Source organism: Portunus trituberculatus, chromosome 33, assembly GCF_017591435.1.
Source record: "Portunus trituberculatus isolate SZX2019 chromosome 33, ASM1759143v1, whole genome shotgun sequence".
Taxonomy (NCBI): Eukaryota; Metazoa; Arthropoda; class Malacostraca; order Decapoda; family Portunidae; genus Portunus; species Portunus trituberculatus.
In genome coordinates this window covers 11,470,196-11,492,695 of record NC_059287.1, presented here as the reverse complement: position 1 = coordinate 11,492,695, position 22,500 = coordinate 11,470,196, and the positions used below count along the sequence as shown (strand labels likewise).

Sequence of the window (22,500 nt, the reverse complement as noted above, 5' to 3'; positions counted from 1 at the left end):
GATATCCTTCCATCTACCTCTCTCTCTCTCTCTCTCTCTCTCTCTCTCTCTCTCTCTCTCTCTCTCTCTGTAATGGAATACGACGAGGAAATAATTCAGTCTAAGTAAGTATTGTTCATGGATGTGTATCGTATTGTTGCTTCACCGTTTGTTTACACTCGTGACGTCACCACCACCACCACCACCACCACCACCACCACCGCCGCCGCCAGACTATCGTACATTCCTTTGAGATTGCTGTACGCGCCTTGGCATCGCGTTTCGTTTTCTATTTACTCTTTTTTTTTCTATCCTTGTTCTTGTTCTTGTTTTTCTTCTGGTTCTTGTTGCTAGTGTTGCGTCTGCGCTGCCTCACGTGTGTCTGGTGAGATATGTTTGCTCTCTCTCTCTCTCTCTCTCTCTCTCTCTCTCTCTCTCTGAATTTGAGTAAGTTTGTGGAATGTAACATGAAAAAAAAGATAACCATACTTTTCACACACACACACACACACACACACACACACACACACACACACACACACACGACGATTATAAACGTGAAATTGACCGAGTTACTGGGAAAGATAAGATTACAGAAGCGAATATATTAAAGTGTCCCCATTTTTCTTCTCGTTCATTCACAATTCACAGAAAACGCGGGACACACACCAAACAAACTCCCGCCTTGGCGCCGAGTTGTGTGTCCTTACCGTGTTTGCTTCTTGATCCAAGTGAAAGGATAGATTGATAGTGATATTCCTTGCAGTGTTTGCTTGATAGGTATTGATAGTTAGTGATAGTTATTGATAGTTTGATAGTAAGTGATAGTTTGCTTGATAGATATTGATAGTGATAATTATTGATAGCTAGTGATAGTTAGTGATAGGTTTTGATAGTTATTGATAGTTCGTTTGATAGTTACTGATATTCCTGACACTGTTTGTTTCTCGACCGAAGTGAAAGGATGCATTGGTAGTTATTAATAGTTTTTCCTTTTTTTTTTTTTTTCTATTCGTCTTCCTGTTTCTCTTTTTTGAATTCTTTCCTTTTTCTTTTTCTTTTTTTCCATTTTTACTGTTCGTCTTTTTGCTTCGTTTATTTTCTGTTCGTCTCATTTTTTTTTTCAACTGTTTCCTTTTCTTTTTCTTCTTTCTCTATTTTATTGTTCGTCTTTTATTTGTTTTGATTTATTTTTTCACATTTTTCTCTTTTCTTTTATTATCTATTTTCTTCGTTTATTTTCTGTTCGTCTTTTTTTTCAACTTCTTCCTTTTTTACGTTCTTTGTTTTATTAATCTTTTTATTGTTTCTATCTAGTGTTTCACATTTTTCTTTTTTTCCTTCTTTTTTTCATTTTTTCACAAGTTCCTGTTTATTTTTCACTTTTTTTGCTTTCTTTAATCATTCGTCTTTATATTTCTTTATTCTTTCTGTTCAATTTTCACTTTTCCTTCTCATTTCCTTCCATTTCCTTCTTACTATTTATTTCTTTTAGTAGAACAATATTTAGAAACATATTCAAAGATCCGTACATGAAAATCTGAATTGTGTTAGAAAATAAGACGGTTTATTTATTCACTTATCTATTTTTGTTGGGTTTACTTAAGGTGGAATGAATGAATAATGCCATTAATCTTGTAGTACTAGTTTTCTCATAACCTATTTTTTTTTTAGTACTATTTCAGCAACACCACACAAACTGATACTAATTTATTTATCTTGTATATTTCCTGTCTCTGTATTAGTTTGCTGTGTGTGTGTGTGTGTGTGTGTGTGTGTGTGTGTGTGTGTGTGTAACTGCTCGGGAACTGGCATCTAAATGGGCCTTTTTTTATTATTTTTGTTGGTCTTGGCCAGATTTCCTCTCTTACACACAAACACACACACAAAAAAAAAAAAAAAAAGTGAGTCTATATTTCTTTCTCTTCCTATAAAATAAAAATGAAAACACAACAAAATTAATTCATTCCTTGTATATTTCTTGTCCATATATCATTTCCTGTGTGTATGTATGTATGTGTCCGTATGTGTGTGTGTACATTTCATCTTCTCCCTAGAAAAAAAAAAAAGCAACAACATTACCAAATTATTTCTTATTTGTAACTGTCCATATTGATTCCGACATTTTCCTTATACATTCTATCAGTCCCCACAAAGCTTCATTTAATGCTTCAGTGACGCATTATGATTTCCTCACACCACTCATGAGACTTCACACACTCTCCTTATTAAGCTCATGTTTCTTTATGACTCCGCTATTACTTCATTTCCTCCCTACATCTGTTGCCTCCTACTCATCCTCCTCTTCTTCTTTCTCCTGTTACTCCTACTCTAATTCCTCCTCCTCCTCCTCCTCCTCCTCCTCCTTTTTCTTTTTCATGATGCTCCTACTCTTCTTCCTCCTCCTTCTCCTTTTCCACTTTTTTTTTTTTTCCTGATATTCCTCCTCTTCTTCCTCCTCCTCCTCCTCCTCCTCCTCCTCCTCCTCCTCTGCTTCTTTCTGCTTCTATTCTTCATTTTTTTCTTCTTCTTTCTAATTCTTCTTTGTGTTTGGTTTCTTTGTTTCTCGTTTTCTTTCGGTTTTTCTCTTATTTTTTGTTTTCTTTTATTCCTTCTTAGTTATTTTTTTTTCTTTCTTCCTGTTTTTTTCTCCTTTCGTTTTGTGTTTCTTCCTTAAAATTATTTCTTCTTCTTTTGTTTCCTTTTTTTTCCTTTAGTTTTTATTCTTTTCTTCTCAATTTATTATTTTTTCTTCCCTTCCTTCCCTTTTATATGTTTGTATTGTCAATTTTTCATTGATTTCTTCTCACTTCTTCATTTGCGTCTTTTTTTACACTTTTTTTCAATTCATTTCTCTCAGTGTCTCTTCTTTCTTTCCTCCTTCCTTCCTTCCTTTCTTTAATTCCCTTACCTTCAATTTTATTCACCTTTCTTTATCTCTTTTTCTCCTTCCATTTTTCTATAATTCCATTCCTTACATGCTTCTATCCATCAGTTTACCTTTCCTTCACCCTCTTCTCTACTATCCTTCCTCTCCTTCACCCACCCCTTCCATTTGTCTATCCTCCACACTTCCAATTCTATATTTTTATCCTTCATTAATCCCTTCAGTACCATGACGAGTTTCCATATTCATTCTGCTTACTATTTGGCGATTTTAAATAGCTACAGAAACTTATGTGAGGAAATAAAATAGTGAAGACTGGCCATTAATCTTCTGATCTTCCTAATGTCAATAAAATCGTCTAATCACACACCAATACTCATGGTAAAAATGCGTCCCAGTACTGAAGGGGTTAATTTCATCCTATCTTTCCCACTGACAGTCTTACAAATCTCTCACCAACCAGTACACAGTGCCTACAACCACTCAGCCACCCTACACTCCCAGCTTACCATTACGTGCCACTCCTCTAATCCCACCCACATCTCCACCTCACACCACGACGCCCTCTAACCGCCGCTCCCGCCACTAACACCCCCGCTACTGTTCGCCTGCAGAGTAAGCAACTTGTGGGTGCCAAAGAGGCGACGCCCGAGGTTGCCAAGCTCCTCAGGCACTCCCACCCTTTCCTCCAGGACTGTTGTACGTCAGGTTGACTCTACTAATGGTGACGCCTTCGGAATACCCAGCGGCCCCGCGCCACTCCTTAGGTCCCGGCTGACTCAGAGGAGGTCCCACACCAAGGTGAGACACGTTTATTGAAGTTTATCTTTAAGTGTCGTGAAAGAAAATGATCTACACAGAGAAAATGGTTAGTTTATAGGGTAACTGCTTTGTTTGTGTATATTTTGTATTTTTTGCACTGAGTTTTTTTTTCTTTAGTTAGTAACAGAAGTTTGTATTATAATTAGACTAATTGATTTACTAGCAAAACTCTTCGGTAATTACTGTACTAGGGAGAAAATTATGCAGATGAAGTATAAAAATAAAAGCATAAAAAAGATAACAGCAGTGTGTGTGTGTGTGTGTGTGTGTGTGTGTGTGTGTGTGTGTGTGTGTGTGTGTGATTAACCCTGCAGCAGACGAGTAAGCTTAGTAATTAGAGGAGCAGTGGCCTGTAGTTCATACCAATTAAGGTCTATACATCTTAAAGGTTGTTGATTCTGTCTGTGTGCTTAACATTTACTACTTCAGCCACTCTTGTAGTAGTAGTAGTAGTAGTAGTAGTAGTAGTAGTAGTAGTAGTAGTAGTAGTAGGCGATGTCGTAGTAGTAGTAGTAGTAGTCCATGTCATAGTAGTAGTAGTAGTAGTAGTAGTAGTAGTAGTAGTCCATGTCGTTGTAGTAGTAGTAGTAGTAGTAGTAGTCCATGTCGTAGTAGTAGTAGTAGTAGTAGTAGTAGTAGTAGTAGTAGTAGTAGTAGTAGTAGTAGTAGTAGTAGTAGTAGTAGTAGTAGTAGTAGTAGTAGTAGTAGTAGTAGTAGTAGTGGTAGTAGTCAGTAGTAGTAGTAGTAGTAGTAGTAGTAGTAGTAGTAGTAGTAGTAGTAGTAGTAGTAGTAGTAGTAGCAGCAGCAGCAGTAGAAGTCGATGTCGTAGTAGTAGTAGTAGTAGTAGTAGTAGTAGTAGTAGTAGTAGCAAGCTTGTAATCGTACTCCTAACAAAACATTTTTTCTTTAACCTTTTATAATGTACTGCATGACCCTTCATCTGTGTGTGTGTGTGTGTGTGTGTGTGTGTGTGTGTGTGTGTGTGTGTGTGTGTGAAAACTTTGACAACCCACTTTCCTTCCCAAACTATGTAAGTATGTAGAGCACAATAATATATAACATCTGGTGACTACACACACACACACACACACACACACACACACACACACACACACACACACACATTCCCTTCAATACATCACCACCACCAGCCACCCACTAACAGCTGCTCCCCCCGCCCCCCGCTTCAGAGCCTGCACGGATCCAGGCGAGCGCCGAAAAGACAACAAAAGCAGCGGGCCCGTTCTGACAAGAGTCCTGAATCAGTTGTCTTCCGCACTTCATTCGTAAAGGTAGTTAGCTGTAGTTTGGTAGTTAATATGCGTGAGTGAGTCTATAATGGTTCTCTCTCTCTCTCTCTCTCTCTCTCTCTCTCTCTCTCTCTCTCTCTCTCTCTCTCTCTCTTAAAAATAAGTAGTAGTGATTTAATTAACTAATTCTTGCTTGTTTTGTAGAATTAACGACTAAAAAGTGTAGTCATTGTGATTTTTTTCGTGTGTGTGTGTGTGTGTGTGTGTGTGTGTGTGTGTGTGTGTGTGTGTGTGTGTGTGTGTGTATCAGTTTCCCCACATGTAACATCTCTCCTGACAATCTTGCCTTTCTCTCTCTCTCTCTCCCTTCACTTTTTTACCTAACATCCTTTCACGAAACACAAACTTTACACCTTCTCTATTTCACACAACCCTACCTAATCTTCCCTAATCCTTCAATCTGTTCACCTCAATAACTCCCAAATAAACAATCCCCCTTCACGTCACATCACATCATATCTATCCACACCTCACAACACCACACCACATCCTCTTTTGGCTAACTCTATACAAGCTGCTGGGAACTGGCATCTAAGTCGTCCCTTTTTTGTTTAATCTTGTTGCCCTTAGCTAGATTTTTCGCTTTCATGAAAAAATATATATTTCTGTTCGGGGACTGGGAACTAAGTGGGGCATATTTTTTCTTTAGATTTTGTTGCCCTGTCAGATTTTTCTCTTTTACGTAAAAAATAGTTAATTTCTGGTCGGGAACTGGCATCCAAGTGGGCCTATTTTTTATTAATTTTCCCTGAGCCATATTTCCTCACATGAAAAAAAAAAAAATGCTAACACTCGGACCTGCTCGGGAACTGGCATCTAAGTGGGTATTTTTTTTTTTATTAATTTTGCCACAGATTTTTTTTCTTACTTAAAAAAAAAAGTAATTTCCGCTCGGGGAACTGGCAACTAAGTGGGGCACTTTTTTTTGTTTAATCTTCTTGCCCTTAACCAGATTTACACCTTAAAAAAAAAAAAAAAAAAAAATTCTGCTCGGGGGCTGTCATCTAAGCGAGCCATTTTTGTTTAATCTTGTTGCCCAAAGCCAGATTTTCTCTCTTACGTAACAGAAGCTTTCATTTCTAACTCTTTCGGATCTGCTCGGGAACTGGCATCTAAGTGGGGTCTTTTCTCGATTAATCTTGTTGCTCTTAGTCAAATTTCCCCTCACATGAATCAAAACCTTCATTTCTAACTCTCTGACCTGCTCGGGAACTGGCATCTAGGTGGGTCTTAAGTTTTTATCAATCTTGTTACTTTTAGTCAAATTTCCCCTCTCACATGAAACAAAACCTTCATTTCTAGCTCTCTGATCTGCTCGGAGACTGGCATCTAATTTGTTCTTTTATTAATTAAGCCCTTAACCAGATTTTCTCTATTACTTAATAAAAAAAAAAACTTAATTTCCAACGCGTCCCTCAGGCCACCTCCCGCCACGATGGGTACACGAGCTCCAACAGTGTAGTGTCCCAGGGCCCTGAGAGTCTGGAGATCCCGAAGGTGGTGGAGCAGAACCCGGAAAGGACAGCACCAGCGGAGTTTGCACATCCCCCTACCAGTAACTTATATGGCAAGGTAAGTGTGAGGAAATTAATACGGTTTTCTTTTTTTTTTCATACTGCAACTATTGGGTATCTTAGTTCAATTCTTAATCTAAGGAGAAATCTGGGTAAAGGGTGAACAAAAACGAAACAAAAGACCTCCTCACTGAGATGCCGTCCCCAACCAGGTCTGAGACAGAGTTAGCAATAAAAAAAAAAAAAAAAAGAAGAAGGATAATTGTCTTGAAACCTCCCTCTTTAATGAGTTCAGGTTATAGGAAGAGGGAAATACAGCAGGTAGGAGTTTCAGAGTTTATCAGTATTTGTTAGTATGATATTTTAGTTTAACATAATACAGTATAAAGTGACAAGCTGTGGTCAATAAACTATCTATCAATCTATCAAATTCAGAAGTTTTGTGTATGAGGACCTTATTCAGAAACGCTTTATTATCTCACCACAGAGATAATTAGCCGGGTTTCTAAGAGCGTTTCTCCAGTTAATAGCGTAGAAATCTTGTCACTCTGTCTCTAGAACCGTAAAAACACCTTTAAAAACTCGTGTAAACTTAAATAAACCCTTTTGAAACAGTGGAGGTGAAACAAAGAAGTGATTGGGAATACGAGCCAAGTGTTGCTTTCTAAAATTCCAATAAACTTTCTTCCTTGCTTGGAGAAGTGTCTGTTATTATCGGCGTTGTTGGTAAATAGAAATAAAGGTTCTGATTTCTTATTTTTGGGTTTTTTTAGGGTTGAAATAATGTTAGTTTTGGGTGATTGGTGATGGATGTAAATGTTTTGTTGTGGTGACTGGTGAGGGAAGTAAAATGTTGTGGTGAAGATCAATGTTGCAATGTTTGGTGAAGGAGGTAAATGTTTGTTGTGGTGTTTGGTGAAGGAGGTCAATGTTTGTTGCCGTGTTTGGTGAAGGAGGTAAATGTTTGTAGCAGTGTTTGGTAAAGGAGGGAAATGTTTGTTGCAGTGTTTGGTGAAGGAGGTAAATGTTTGTTGTGGTGTTTGATGAAGGAGGTAAATGTTTGTTGTGGTGTTTGGTGAAAGAGGTAAATGTTTGTTGCTGTGTTTGGTGACTATATTAGCGGTTTGTTTTGTGTGTTTTGGTGATGGAAGTAATGTTTGCTTTGGGTGTTTGGTGAATGAAATAAATGTTTGTTTTCGGTGTTTGGTGAAGGAAATAGAAGCTGGTTGAGGTGATTAATGGTGAAAATTACGAGTATTAAGACTATTTTGGTGAAAGGAAGGAAGAAACTTGAAAAAAAAGAAAGCTAAGGCAGAATAAAAGAAAACTAAATGAAACTAATGAAAAAGAACACAGGAAGAAGAAAAAAAGTAATATAAGATGAAAAACAAACACAAACACACAAATCAATAAACACACACAAAATAAGAAAAATAAAGCACACCATGTCATTCTCATTAATATCCCCTTTTTTTTCTCTCTCCCCTCGTCTTTTCTCCCTCTCCCTCTCCCCTCGTCTTTCTCTCCCTCTCCCTCTCCCCTCGTCTCTCTCTCCCCTCGTCTTTCTCTCCCTCTCCCTTCGTTTTTCTCTCCCTCTCCCCTCATCTCTCCCTCTCCCCTCGTCTCTCTCTCTCTCTCTCTCTCTCTCTTCGTCTTTCTCTCCCTCTCCCCTCGTCTCTCCCTCTCCCCTCGTCTCTCTCTCTCTTTCTCTCCCTTCGTCTTTCTCTCCCTCTCCCTCGTCATTCTCTCCATCTCCCCTCGTCTCTCTCTCCCCTCTCCCCTCGTCTTTCTCTCCCTCTCCCTCGTCTCTCTCGTCTTTCCCTCTCTCCCTCGTCTCTCTCTCTCCCTCGTCATTCTCTCCATCTCCCCTCGTCTCTCTCTCTCCCCTCGTCATTCTCTCCATCTCCCTTCGTCTCTCTCTCCCCTTCGTCTTTCTCTCCCTCTTCCCTTGTTCTTCTCTTTTTCTCCCCTCGTCATTCTCTCCATCTCCCCTCGTCTCTCTCTCCCCTCGTCATTCTCTCCATCTCCCCTCGTCCTTCTCTCCCTTTCCCCTCATGTCTCCCTCTCCTCTTGTCCTTCTCTCCCTCTCCCCTCGTCTCTCTCTCTCCCTTCGTCTTTCTCTCTCCTCTCGTCCTTCTCTCCCTCTCCCTCTCCCCTCGTCTCTCTCCCTCTCCCTTCGTCTTTCTCTCTTCCCTCGTCTCTCCCTCTCCCCTCGTCCTTGTCTCCCTCCCTTCTGACCCAAGAAGCTGAAGAGGAGACTGAGGAACAAGCAGCACAGAAGATGGCGCCGAACTCGTCCCCTTATCACTCTTGCCCACTTCGGCGCCTCCTCCGTCAACACTACATCTCATGGTACGTATGTGTGTGTGTGTGTGTGTGTGTGTGTGTGTGTGTGTGTGTGTGTGTGTGTGTGTGTGTGTGTGTGTGTGTGTGTGTGGTGTGTGGGTGGGTCTTTCGGTTTGTCTGTCTTTCTGTCTCTCTTTCTCTCTCTCTCTCTCTCTCTCTCTCTCTATCCTTGCTTTCTTTAATCCAGAGCCTAACCTAATCTAATTTAACCTAACAGTCTGGTCTTCAAATCTTTCTTCATTTCTTGTTTAATCTTTCATATAACCTCTCAATATCATTATCTCACCTAATCAAACGTGACCTAAACCTACTTCATTCCTCTTACGTCTTCTCTCTGCCTAATCTTTTTTTAACCCAATCTTTACTAGACTTCCTACACTTTCTACCTAATCTTACCACACGCGACCTAATCTTATCTAATCTTCTCAAGAATTCCTACATTTCCTAATCTTTAATCTTACCTAATCTTACCACACGTAACCTAATCTTATCTAATCTTCTCAAAAATTCCTATATTTCCTAATCTTTAATCTTACCTAATCTTACCACACGCAACCTAATCTTATCTAATCTTCTCAAAAATTCCTATATTTCCTAATCTTTAATCTTACCTAATCTTACCACACGCAACCTAATCTTATCTAATCTTCCCATGACTTCCTATATATTCTAATCTTAAATCTTGCCTAATCTTACGCAACCTAACTATACCTTTGTCTACTCTTCGCTCAGAGTCAATAGGGAGCTTCAAAAGATTAGACAAGGTTATGAATGAGATTGATAAGTGGATTAAGATGGTTTTCTTCACCCAGAGACTGCCACGTGTAGGTGTGACGGCTTCTTGCAGCTTCCTTAATGATCTTATCCTCTTGTATTCTTAATAACTAACTAGACTTCTTTTAATTTCTAATCTTTAACCTAACCTAACCTAACTTTATCTAACCTTCACTAGAATACATACATTTTTAATCTTTAACCTAACCTAACTAACTTAAACCTGAACCTACCTTACCATATCTTACCTTATACCATACATTACCTCACCCTTACTCTACCATACCATACCTTACCTTACCTTACTTCACCATATCTTATCTTACCTAACCTAACCTAACCATACCTTATGAAACCTAACCTTACCTTACCTCAAACCAAGCACCAACACCGTAACACTCCCTCCTTCCCGCCTAGACGCGACACTTTTTACCTACTGAAGCAAATGAGACCTAACCAGACCCAACCAAACCTATCCCTAACCTAACTTAATCTAACCCAACCCAATAAAACACACCCAAATCAAATGAAACTTTATTCTAAACTAGTCTAACCTAGCTATCTTTTACCAAAGCAAATAAAACCTAACCAAACCTAATCTAACCCTAACCTAGCCCAACTTAACCTAACCCAAACCAGCATAACGTACCCAAATCAAACGAAATTAGTCTAACCTAGTCCAACCTAACTTAACTTTGCTCCGTGTTTAGAAACGCTTTATTCTGTCACCACGACTATTTTCTAAGACCACCGAGATGAATAGCGGGGGTTTAAAAGAGTGCTTCTCCAGTTAGTAATGTAGAATTCTTGCTACTCTGCCGCTAGAACAGCAAAACCACCTTAAAAACTCGTGTAAATGTAAATAAATCCTTTTCAAATAGTGAGGTGAAGCACAGATGCGTTTAAGAATACGAGCATTTTACCTACCAGAGCAAATAAAACTAAAGCTAATCTGGCCGTCTCTACAGGTTACCACGGCGCCGGGGAACACCTGGACTGGACACCTGCTAACTGGATGGACAAACTCGGCCTGAACAGCAAATACACTCTGGACGAAGGAACTGTCACGGTGAAGGAACCTGGTCTCTATTACCTTTATGCTCAGGTAAGTCTGCTGTGTGTGTGTGTGTGTGTGTGTGTGTGTGTGTGTGTGTGTGTGTGTGTGTGTGTGTGTGTGTGTGTGTGTGTGTGTGTGTGTGTGTGTGTGTGTGTGTGTGTGTGTGTGTGTGTCTGTGTCTCTTCTCTCTCTTTCTCTCTCTCTCTCTCTCTCTCTCTCTCTCTCTCTCTCTCTCTCTCTCTCTCTCTCTCTCTCTCTCTCTCTCTCTCTCTCGTGTTTGGTTTTGTAGATCTGTTTTCTTCTTTTAATTTTTCTATGTGTGTTTGTACTAGTGTTTTCCTTGTATGTTTGCTATGAAATGTTTGTTTTTGTGAAGTTCTGTGTGTGTGTGTGTGTGTGTGTGTGTGTGTGTGTGTGTGTGTGTGTGTGTGTGTGTGTGTGTGTGTGTAGTGACTTTGTATGTTTGTTTATGATTTTTTTATTCTTCACTGCTCTGTATAATAAGTGACTTTGCTTAGTGTTTGTACTTTATCGAGCGAATTTTTATTTATATTCTCTGTGATTCGCGATTTTTTTGTAAGCATGTTACGAAATACACACTTCTACTATCAATGTCATCGTTAATGGAGACTTTCTTTAATACGTTTATTAGTTATTGAACGATTTTTTTTTTTTTTTAATATTCTGTTTTGTGTCAGTTTTACATGACAGTTGGGGAAAATTATCTTTTTACCATCAATACCAAGGTTAAATAGTGAGTTATTTTTTGTTATCAAATGAATACATGCTAATATTCTCCGTTATTCGTAATCTTTTATATGCAAGTCACGAAACTAAGATCTTTTACTATCAATACCAATCAATCAGAGTCTTTCTTTAGTTATCAAATGAATCTATGTTAATATTCTATCTATTAGTGATTTTTTTTTTATCCATGTCACGAACTACACGCATTTACTACCAATAACAATTAACCAGTGCGTCGTTTTAGTTATCGAATGAATCTATGTTAATATTCTATCTATTTTTGTATGCATGTCACGATCTTTTACTACCACTACCAATTAATCAGAGCCTTTCTTTAGTTATCGAATGAATCTATGTTAATATTCCCGCTGATTAATTATTTTTGTATGCACTGCCACGGAATACACGTTAGTACCACCAATACCACAAGGAAGGCGCCTCACACTCCCGCTCCCCACAGGTTCTCTATGAGTCCGGCAGGTCGGGCGCAGGTTACCAAATCCTTGTGGACGACATTCCGATCCTAGAGTGTCAGCTGCCCGCCCTCAGGCCCGCCCCAACCTGCCTCACCAGCGGCCTCTCCTTCCTGCCCAGGGTAAGCGATGGAGGGAGGGAGGGAGGGAAGATGACTGAGTGCATGAGAGAGAGAGAGAGAGAGAGAGAGAGAGAGAGAGAGAGAGAGAGAGAGAGAGAGAGAGAGAGAGAGAGAGAGAGAGAGTGAGTGAGTGAGTGAGTGAGTGAGTGAGGGGGAGGGAGGGAGGAGGAGGGAATGACACTGAGTGAAAAGGTGTGTGTGTGTGTGTGTGTGTGTGTGTGTGTGTGTGTGTGTGTGTGTGTGTGTGTGTGTGTGTGTGTGTGTGTTTAATCTTCCTTCCATCTCTCACTGGTAAACTAAAGAACTGTCTCTCTGTTTCCGAATATCAGCACATCTCTGCAACTAAACTGGTCAACTTTTTTTCGGAATCCTAAAACTGACACCACTCCAATGAAACGAAACCTTCACCCAACCTAACCTAACCTAACCCAGCGTAACGTACCAAAGCCAAACGAAATTTTACCTTAAACTAGTCAAATCTAACCTAACTTTCACCAAACCAAAGCAAATTAAACACAACCAATGCACACTTAACATAATGAAACCTAAGAAAATTTAACCTAACCCAAACAAACCTAACTAGATCCATACCTAATCTAATTCAATCTAACCTAACCCAAATCTAACCGAAGCCTAACCCAACCTAACCCAAAACCAATCTCAAACCTCTCAGCACCGGGACGTTTTCATATCTATTCAGCTTTGGTTTGGTGATTTTGTACAGCTTCAGAAACTTATGCGGGGATTAAAAGTGAAGACTGGCCATTAATCTTCTGACTTCCATAGACTCTTCTTAATGTAAACAGAATCGTCTAATCATACCAAAATTCATGGTAAATATGCGTCTTAGTACTGAACGGGTTAACCTCTTCAGTACCATGACACGTTTTCATATCTACTCTGCTTATTGTTTGGTGATTTCATACAGCTTCAGAAACTTATGTGGGGATTAAAATAGTGAAGACTCTGGCCATTAATCTCCTGACCTCCATAGACCCTTCCTAATGTCGATAAAATGGTCTAATCATACCCAAAACTCATGGTAAAAAGCTGTCCCAATGCTAAAAGGATTAACGTAACCTAACCTAACCTAATCTAACCTAACCTAACTAAACACTTCCAATCCCTTTCAGAACGCCAAGGTAAGAGTGCGTGATCTGATGAGCAATTTGGTAACCGTGAGGCGGCACCAAAACACCTTCTTCGGCCTGGTAAAGCTGATGGACGCTCGCTACACGGCGGAGGAAATGCTGCTGGCCTGAAGGAGGGGCGAAGCAGCGGGAAGAGAGAGAGAGAAGAGACGCAGAACCAAGATGAGTGAAAATATTGCTTGAAAAATATGAATGATGAATAAAATGGATGGATAAAATGAGAAATGGAAGGAAATCCAGGAATGACTAATAAAAAATGTAATAAAGATAGAAAAAAAGTGTCTAGATGAAAGATATGTGATACTAAAACAAAATTAATGAACGGTAATATGACAAAAAATTGAAAAAAAATACATGAATAACTAACGCGAATGTAATAGATAGGGAAAAAAAATTGAAATGAGGGACAAATAATGAAAAAGAAAGAAAAAGATAAACAAACAGTAATGTGATGAAAAAATAAAGAAAATACACGAATAACAGTGATAAGAATGAAATAGAGATAGAAAAAACTGACAAAATTGATGAAAAAAAAAAAAAACGAAACATACTAGTGAAAAAATACTAGAAATACGAAATACAAACAGAAATTAAAACACAAAAAAGAAAGTAGAGATAAGTTATAGAGTTTTTCACTGTTATTTCTGTGCTAAATACGGAAATAACACTGAAAAAGCTAGGAAGCGCAAAAAATATAACAAAACAAAGGAAACAAGAAGGAAAAAGGATAAGAGAGTAAATGACATAAGAAAAAGAGGAAACGAAACAATAGAAGATAAAGAAAGAGAGAATCCAGGGAGCAAAGAAGACGTAATAAGGAAAATGTGGAAGAAATATAGGAAGGAGTCATTGAAATACATAAAAAAAAGTAGAGAAAAAAATTGAATTGTGAAAAAGAATGTTTGTATACTGAGGGAAATTATAAAAATGTAAGAGAATGAAAAAAAGATAAAAAAATGAAAAAATGAAAAAGGAAAAGAGGGAAATAATGAGGAAAGAGGTAAAAAAAAAGAGAAAAATAAAGGAAATGAACGATGAGAATCTTGAAGGAAAAGATGTAGTAAATAATGGATTAGGAAAAAGAGAAGAGGAAAATAATGAGGAAAGAGGTAAAATAAGAGAAAAAAAATAAGAAAATTAACGATGAGAATAATGTAGGAAAAGATGTAACAAATAATGCAGTAAATAATAAAGGATTAAGAGAAAGAGAAGAGGGAAATAATGAGGAAAGAAACAGAGGAAAGTCGAAACAATGGAGGAACACAAATAAGGAATCACAATAAGAAAACAGGGAAAACAGAAGAATAAAGATGTTTTAGGTTGAAATTATTTAATGTATTGTTATCGTAAAATACCCGCATTGCACAGAATATTTATTTATTTATTTATGTATTTACGAAACACAAGGAAATGACTTTAAAAACAGATAACAAACCACAAAAATATAGACGTACATATATGTATAATACGCAACATTTGTCTTGATATTCTCTTTATTATTATTATTATTATTATTATTATTATTATTATTATTATTATTACTATGCTTCTTATTCCTTCATATAAAGGAAGGAATGTAGAGAGAGAGAGAGAGAGAGAGAGAGAGAGAGAGAGAGAGAGAGAGAGAGAGAGAGAGAGAGAGAGAGAGAGAGATACCACTACGCCTGTACCTTATAGTAACTTAATATATGATACAGAATTACATATATATATAATAGCGTCACACACACACACACACACACACACACACACACACACACACACACACACACACACACACGCATGGATGGCTTGTAAAATAATTATGGATTCCATTTTCTTTTCTAAATATTGTAAATAAATTTGCTGGACTATTATTATTATTATTATTATTATTATTATTATTATTATTATTATCATTGACAGATATATGGGCTTGTAAAAACTGTTCTCTTCACTAAATATTATCATGGAAAGTTATATAGATACATAATGTAAACTCCACAACTTCGTTTTTTCGCTAACATTACAAAATAAAGCAAAAAGAGTAAATAAACTAATAAAACAGCCGCAAAAGACACAGAAACGAGAGAAGAGGAGGATAATATTGTCTTTCCTCGCCTACAGAACAGAAATGACTGTAGCACAAAAAAAAAATAAATAAAATAAAGTGTCTGAAAGGTTACACTTGAGAAGAGGTGAGGGAATTAAAATACAGAATTAAATAAAGGCTGAATTTTGAGGTATTAGAAAAAGAAAACATATTACAGAAAAGGAAAGCTCTTACACGTTACTTATAAGAACGGCCAATCACACTACAGATTAAAGCAAAGAAAACAATTATATCGTAGCATTTGCTCTCTTTAAAATGTTCTCAAGTTACTCCTCTTGACAGTTGTTAGTCTCTTAATATTCATCTGTGATCGCTTTGGGAACATATTACTACTGGTTCAACTGGGAAAGAGTGAAATTATTGGGGAAAGTTTTGGTCCATAGAATTCACCGTAAGCTTCAGGGAGGTTTTGTGAATACAGGAACAGCGTATGTGTGGAAAGTATGAAATTTATCTAAGCAGTTGTGTATAAAAAACTATGGGAGGAATTCATACATATACTTACTATACAAAAACAACGGAACTTTATCCAAAAATCAATATGGAAGCAGTTTATCTTTACGCAAATGTTGAGACAGTTTACATATACAAAAGCATAAGAACAATTATCAGTGCTATTATCTTAGCAAAACTAAGGAAATTTTATATCTAAACAAGAAATATGAGAATTGTTTATCTATACCGAAATATTGAGACAACTTATCTATATAATACAGGAACATTTACCTATACAATCATAAATACAAAAATATGGGAACAATTAATCTATACGCAAATATTTAAACCAACTTATCCATACAAGAATACGGGAAGTTATCAATACAGTTTCAGGTTTAGGAGAGAAATGGGACAAACTGGCTCTGACGAATGGAATGGACTTAGTAATGATGTTGTTAGTGCTGAGTCAAAAGGTGAAGGAAGCTTTAAAAGATTAGATCAATTTATGGATGTGGATGATAGACAGAATTAACCCCTTCAGTACCAGAACATGTTTTCGTATTCATTTTGCTACTATTTGGTGATTTTATACAGCTTCAGAAACTTATGTAGGGATTGAAATAGTGAAGATTCTGGCCATTAATCTTCTGTCCTCCATAGACTCTTTCTAATGTAAATAAAACCGTCTAATCACACCTAAAACTCAAGGTAAAAATGTGTCCCAGTACTAAAGGGGTTAAACATACTATTTCACACAGGGATTGCCCTATGTAGGTCTAACACCCTCTTGCAGCTTCCCTCTTCTCTTATGTTCTTATGTTCTAACAGTCTGTCATCTATACATTCACCTCTACAAAAGCAGGGGTAGTAATTTATCGCCACAAGAAAGACTATGGAAGGAAGAGTTAGTGAGGTTGTTTTCAGTGGACGGTGTTGTGAGCTACCGTTCCTAACACTGGGTTGGATATCGGACACTATTATTGACTCTCAGAGGAAGGGAGTTAGTCTGAACGGAAAGGTGCAGCGTGTTACTAAAACGTGACGTGATTCGATGTTTAAATTTTACTGTTGCATTTTTTACAATTTTTTTTTCTATTTTCATTTCTCTTTTTTTTTTTTCAATTTGCTTCGGTGCATTCCTTGAGGGGATAGAGATGTCACACACACACACACACACACACACACACACACACACACACACACACACACACACACACCTGTTCAAATCACCTGTACAGTTTCCTAACACACCCACACCTGGTCCAAAACACACTTTCCATCCCCTCACACACACACACACACACACACACACACACACACACACACACACACACACACACACACACACACACACAGGTGACTCCCATTTTCTTTGGTAACGCATAATGCTGAGAGGGCGGACTGAACTAAAACACAAGTAGGTTAAAATAATAGAATTTGTACATAGAGAGTGCCTTGTTATTTAATATGTCTTAATAAAGGAAATATTTTGTATGCCACACTGCGTTTTATTTAATATTTGCCACTAGAGAGAGAGAGAGAGAGAGAGAGAGTTGCTTCCTTCCCCTCACCTCTCTCTCTCTCTCTCTCTCTCTCTCTCTCTCTCTCTCTCTCAATTCCAAAACATTTCTTTCCTCTAAACAAAAGAAAGCAGCCGCCATAAATGAAATAAAACAAATAGACGAGTACATACAAGAATAAACAAGTGGATGAAATACATAAATAAAGACGATAAAAATACACAATAAGAGATAAGCAAATAAATAACACATTCATTCAATCTTACACACAGACATACTGACAATTTTACACCCTAACCAACCATAACCTAACCTAACCTGACCTAACCAACCATAACCTAACCTAACCTAACCTGACCTAACCAACCATAACCTAACCTAACCTGACCTAACCTAACCTCATCTGACCTAACCTAACCTGACCTAACCCAAGTCAACCCAATCCAACCCAACCTAACCTAGTCTAACCTAACGTAATCTAACCCCTCTTCTAATCAAGGTGACCTCCCTGAACAGAGCCACACGCATGGTACCAAACACCACGAATTTCTGCCCCGTGTTATTGAGATCAAAGGATGCTAAGTGGAATCCTAACTCCTTCAAGCGGCGCAGGACTGCAAGCGCCCTCCAAACTGCCTTCAGAAGTTCCTCAGCGTTTGCGCCTGGCTTCAGGAAATCAAAATGCACCTCCATTAGGATCTGGCGGACATTTCGTAGGACTTCAGCAGCATTAGGAGCGCTCAGGATCTCTTGTAGGATCTGCCACTCTACTCCTTCGATGTCAATCTTAATGATGTCCACGCGCGGGGTGTCCAGGATGCGAAGGACTGACTTGTAGGTGAGGAAAGCAGCGACGTTTGCTCTGTACTGCCTCCCGTCCTCCGTCAGGTTAAGGAGTAGCGTGTGATCCTTTGGTCCAAGGCCGAGGTTCAAGGCGTGGAAGGCCCTGCGGAGTGACGGTGGCCTTGGTGGTGCGGCGAGGCCCAGTGTGTTAACCTGGTACACTCTGTTGGTCACGTTGTTGTTGGTGGGGTCGAAGGCAAAGACACGGCAGCCATAGTTCACCAGAGCCTCGTCGAAGGAGAACTCGTAGCCTATGCCGAAGTTGAAGGCGTGGCAGTGACGGGGCGGCGGCATCACATCGGGGTCAAGGCACACCATCTTCGCCCCGTCAACCCCGCACAGCTTCTTCTCGCAGGAACACGTGATGCTGCCCCCGAGTGTCACCATCCTGCCGCACTCAGCCTCCACGGTGCTCACGGCGCTGTCCAGGAGGCGAAGGGCGTGCATCACCTCCTCTGACGTGATGTACTCCTCCCCGTCCTCCTTCTCTTCCTCTTTCTCCTCCCTGGTCTCTATCTTTATCTCGTGTTTTGCGTTACGTATGAGAGACAAGGAGAAGACGAGGAGTAAGAGGACAGTGATTGATTGCCGTTTCCTAAGATTTCGCCCCAGTACGCCCACCAGGCCGCCCACAACGCCCACGGCCATGTCACTGTTCTCTTACACTGGTTATAGACTTCAATCCTTTATACACTTCAATTCCTTCTCATTGTCTCACCGTGTCACTTTATTTTCATGTCACTTTCATGGATTATCACTTCATTTTATTTCACTGTCTCTCGTTGCTCACTTATGAATACAATGTTTATTTTATTTATTCATTTTTCAAGTCACTCTGTCTCTCTTCTCTCCTCTTCTCACTTCTCGCTCTCCAGGCTCTGTATCGCCACGTCCCAGCCACCACCACCTCTCTACATTGCTTCCAAATATAGGCTGGATTTGTGGTTTTATTAAGTCTTTTCCTGCTTAAGATCTTCCTCGTGCTTCCTTTTCCCGCCTCCCGCCGCTGCTCCGTCAGAGAAAACGTACGTGATGCTGGTTTTATAAGGGTGACTATGGTGGATTGACTCTCGCTGTTCCTCGCTTGTTTTGACTCGTGGTGGGTTTATGATACGAGGGACGTTGAGTGTAATTTGTCCAGCTGTTTATTGTTGTTTATTAAATTACTATATCTTTTCTTTTATAATTTTATTTCATAGTGGAATTATTTCGTTTTCTTAAATATTTTAGATGTTTTCCGTTAAATGATACATTTTTTTTCATATCTTCAATTTTTCACTGCTTTAACTGTCCTTTATAAACAATTTAAGTTTTATTACACATGGAAACAGGAGAGATAATAAAGTTCTTGTATCTGTGTTTTGTAACGTGTAAGAGAGAGAGAGAGAGAAAGCGTAGAGATGTGAGATGTGTGTGTTCTATTTTGACCATTTTTTTTTTTTTGTGGCCGCCACTGACTATAAAATAAAATAAAAAAGTGGCTCATGTGCACCCAGCCTAACAAGTTGCTGATCATGGAAAAAAAAAAAAAATGTGTAGCAGTAAAAGAGTTCCCGAGAGAGAAAGAAAAATATTATCACCTTTCTTATTTACATCCTATCAATTAATCAGGTTGTCAAGCTTTCCCAAGGTGAAGGATGAAGTACTGATAAAAAATGTCTATGAATCAAACTGCCTTACGTATTTCATCGCCTCAAACAAAACAAAAAGTAAAATAAAACCAAAATAGAATGAAATAGATGAAAGAACGAGTGAGTGAGTGAGTGAAGGGAGGGAGGGAGGGAGGAAGGGAGGGAAGGAGGGAGGGAGGGAGGGAGGAGGGAAGGAAGGAAGGGAAGGAAGGAAGGAAGGAAAGGAAAGGAAAGGAAAGGAAAGGAAGGAAAGGAAGGAAGGAAGGAAGGAAGGAAGGAAGGAAGGAAAAAGGAAAGGGAGGAAGGAAAGAAGAAAGGAAGGAAGGAAGAAAGGAAGGAAGGAAGGAAAAACGGAAGAAATGAAAGAAGAAAGAAAGAAAGAAAGAAAGGAAGGAAGGAAGGAAGGAAAAAGAAGGAAGCAAGGAAGAAAAGACGGACGAAAGAAAAGGAAGGAAGGAAGAAAGGAAGAAGGAAGGAAAGATGGATGAAAGGAAATAATGGAAAGAAGCAAGGAAGGAAGGAAAGACGGACGAGAGAAAAGGAAGGAAGGAAGGAAGAAAAGAATGAAGCCTAATCCAATTAACACCAAGTTCTCCATTAACCATTACCACTTTTAATCAGTTCACAACACGCTTTGCCTTGAAACAAACCTCAATACCACATACAATACCACTCACCTGCCTGCCATATCCTCACCCTTCCCCCTCTACCACTACACACAAACCACCACCACCACCACCACCACCACCACCACACCACACCACACCACGCACCACCACAGCCTGACCATATAATAAAGCCAGTAAACCACACCACATCAATGAAGGACCACTTAAACAACAACTAATGAACAAAAAACATACAATACAATTTCTGAAACATTAAACTATCACTATGAAAACTTTAACTTTCAAAACAAGACCTTCGCAGTTCTAACATTTTCTCTTTTTCTTCTATTTTCAGTCATAACACCTTCACCAGCATTCACACTCACCACACACCACTGCCGGACATTGAGGCATCATCCGTACTCACCACAAGGTCCAGGAAGAAGGGATGGTCAAGATATGAAGGGAAATATTACTGTTAACACTAGAATACATCACTAGCGCCGTCTCCTCTCCAGAGTATACTTGTCTTAGTCTTGATCTTGTATGAGACCTTCCCTTCTAATTGTTTCCTTTCTCATTGCATTTTACCTTTTCCTCGGCCCTTTATTCTATTCTATCACGGTGTTTATGAATGTTACTATTTATTCTTTACATATAGCAGCATCTAACTGCGCAGGTTACTAAGAAATTATAGGAACGTGAATATTCTGAAGGAATGATGGTCTCAAAAGCTTCAGTATCTTATTTAACTTGTTACAGCAACTCTGGTGGAAGTCAGTAACTAAAAAAACGCTTTAATGAATAAAATGACAGCATAACAAGGATTCTGCATCATCTGTGGAAAAGAAAGAAAAGAATGGGAAGCCTGCTGTCATAATTAGATTCATGGCCAGTCTGACGCGTGGAGGCGGGCGGCATCAGGGGAGTGGCAGAATGTCACAGGGCACCAGAGGCTAGACCTCAAGGGGCTGACGAAGCTGCCCCCGAGGCGCCCCTCAAGGTACGGGTCTGGACAAGCCAAGGCGTGAGGAAGACCACGCAGAGCACGTTGGCAGGGCGGCGCCCCGCTCGATGCTTGGGTGTGCCGCGTCTGGCTCCGGCACGCCCCAGGTCAGGCGCAGGCCCTCGGTGCTAGAGAGGAGCCGCAGCGTGAGGTGGGAAGGCCCGGCGTGCAGGGCGGCCAGCAGGTCTGCCAGCGTGCCCTGCGTGGTCTTCCTCACGCCTCGGCTCGTCCAGGCCTGTACCTTGAGGGGTTCCTCAGGGGGCACCTCGCTAACCCATTGAGGTCCAGCCTCTGGTGCCCCGTGACATTCCGCCACTCCTCTGATGCCGCCTTCCGCCACCCGTCAAAATGGAACGTCAACACCAGAGTATATACTCTGGTCAACACAGCCACCTGGCTCATCATCGCTAGGCACCAGCGGCGCTCTGTGCTGAGCAGGGCGCGGCGCACCCCGGGCTCAGGCGAGGCTGCAACTGCTGTGCAGCACAGGAAAGACATCCGTTTAGTTCTAGACATGGTCCCCGTCTGACGGGATACCACTGGGGAGAGGTTTTGATACTCCAGACCGCAGCTCTTGCCAGTCGCGAGACCAATGAAATCTCCATCGCTGTGCCATTAACCAATTAAGGTTGACTTATTTTCCAAAACGTGGATGATTGGTTATCTATTTTTTCATCTATCATTATAACATTATGCGGTGTACCTTAAGAACGTCAATTTATCTCTTTTTTTTTTTTTAAGCTCACATGCTCTTTATTTCCACGCCGTTCTCTCTCTCTCTCTCTCTCTCTCTCTCTCTCTCTCTCTCTCTCTCTCTCTCTCAAGCACGTTACATAGACAACGTGGAAGAACAAGAATGATGAAGGGAGGAGGAAAGGAAGAATGAGGAGAATAACGAAAACGATGAAGTGGAAAAAAAAAAAACAGACAAGAAAGAGAAAGAACGAATGAAGGGCAAAGATGAGGAAAGAAGATGAAAGTTGGGAGTGAGACAGAAGGAGAAAGAATAAGATGAGAAAGAGGAAACAAGAAGGAGAGCAGACAAGGAGAGGAGACACAGGCCAAGGAGGCGGGGCTACGTAAATCAGCTGACTGAGGTCGGAGGAGGGGCGGAGGAGGATGAGGGTGACCGCCTGTACACACTACTCACTCGCTTCCCGTTAGAACAGTTACAGTAAAC

The 22,500-nt window shown here is 39.7% G+C and overlaps 2 protein-coding genes across 3 annotated transcripts in view; one reads left to right on the top strand and one right to left on the bottom strand.

Moving 5' to 3' along the window:
- LOC123512225 overlaps positions 1 to 14,462 on the top strand; it is a 63,728-nt gene extending 49,266 nt beyond the window's left edge. Inside the window, exons 4-10 of one of the 2 annotated variants that reach the window (XM_045268483.1) lie at positions 3,559 to 3,667; positions 4,879 to 4,980; positions 6,418 to 6,570; positions 8,756 to 8,864; positions 10,601 to 10,737; positions 11,897 to 12,031; positions 13,165 to 14,462. In XM_045268483.1, the coding sequence (XP_045124418.1) occupies positions 3,559 to 3,667; positions 4,879 to 4,980; positions 6,418 to 6,570; positions 8,756 to 8,864; positions 10,601 to 10,737; positions 11,897 to 12,031; positions 13,165 to 13,293 (874 nt within the window). In that variant the 3' untranslated portion in view covers positions 13,294 to 14,462. Of the gene's footprint in view, positions 1 to 3,480; positions 3,668 to 4,878; positions 4,981 to 6,417; positions 6,571 to 8,755; positions 8,865 to 10,600; positions 10,738 to 11,896; positions 12,032 to 13,164 lie in introns of both variants that reach the window. The other variant, XM_045268482.1, reaches the window with a different exon arrangement.
- Positions 14,463 to 16,763: 2,301 nt separating this feature from the next.
- LOC123512226 lies at positions 16,764 to 19,247 on the bottom strand. Its single transcript, XM_045268484.1, has 2 exons — positions 17,001 to 19,247; positions 16,764 to 16,929 (listed from the first exon to the last, which is right to left on the bottom strand). The coding sequence occupies exon 1, from the start codon at positions 18,721 to 18,723 to the stop codon at positions 17,701 to 17,703; it is 1,023 nt and encodes a 340-aa protein (XP_045124419.1). The 5' UTR covers positions 18,724 to 19,247; the 3' UTR covers positions 16,764 to 16,929; positions 17,001 to 17,700.
- Between the last annotated feature and the right edge of the window lie 3,253 nt (positions 19,248 to 22,500).

Bases quoted from the DNA above. Each gene is read 5' to 3' on its own strand.
- LOC123512226 (XM_045268484.1), bottom strand. From the start codon at position 18,723: ATGGCCGTGGGCGTTGTGGGCGGCCTGGTGGGCGTACTGGGGCGAAAT.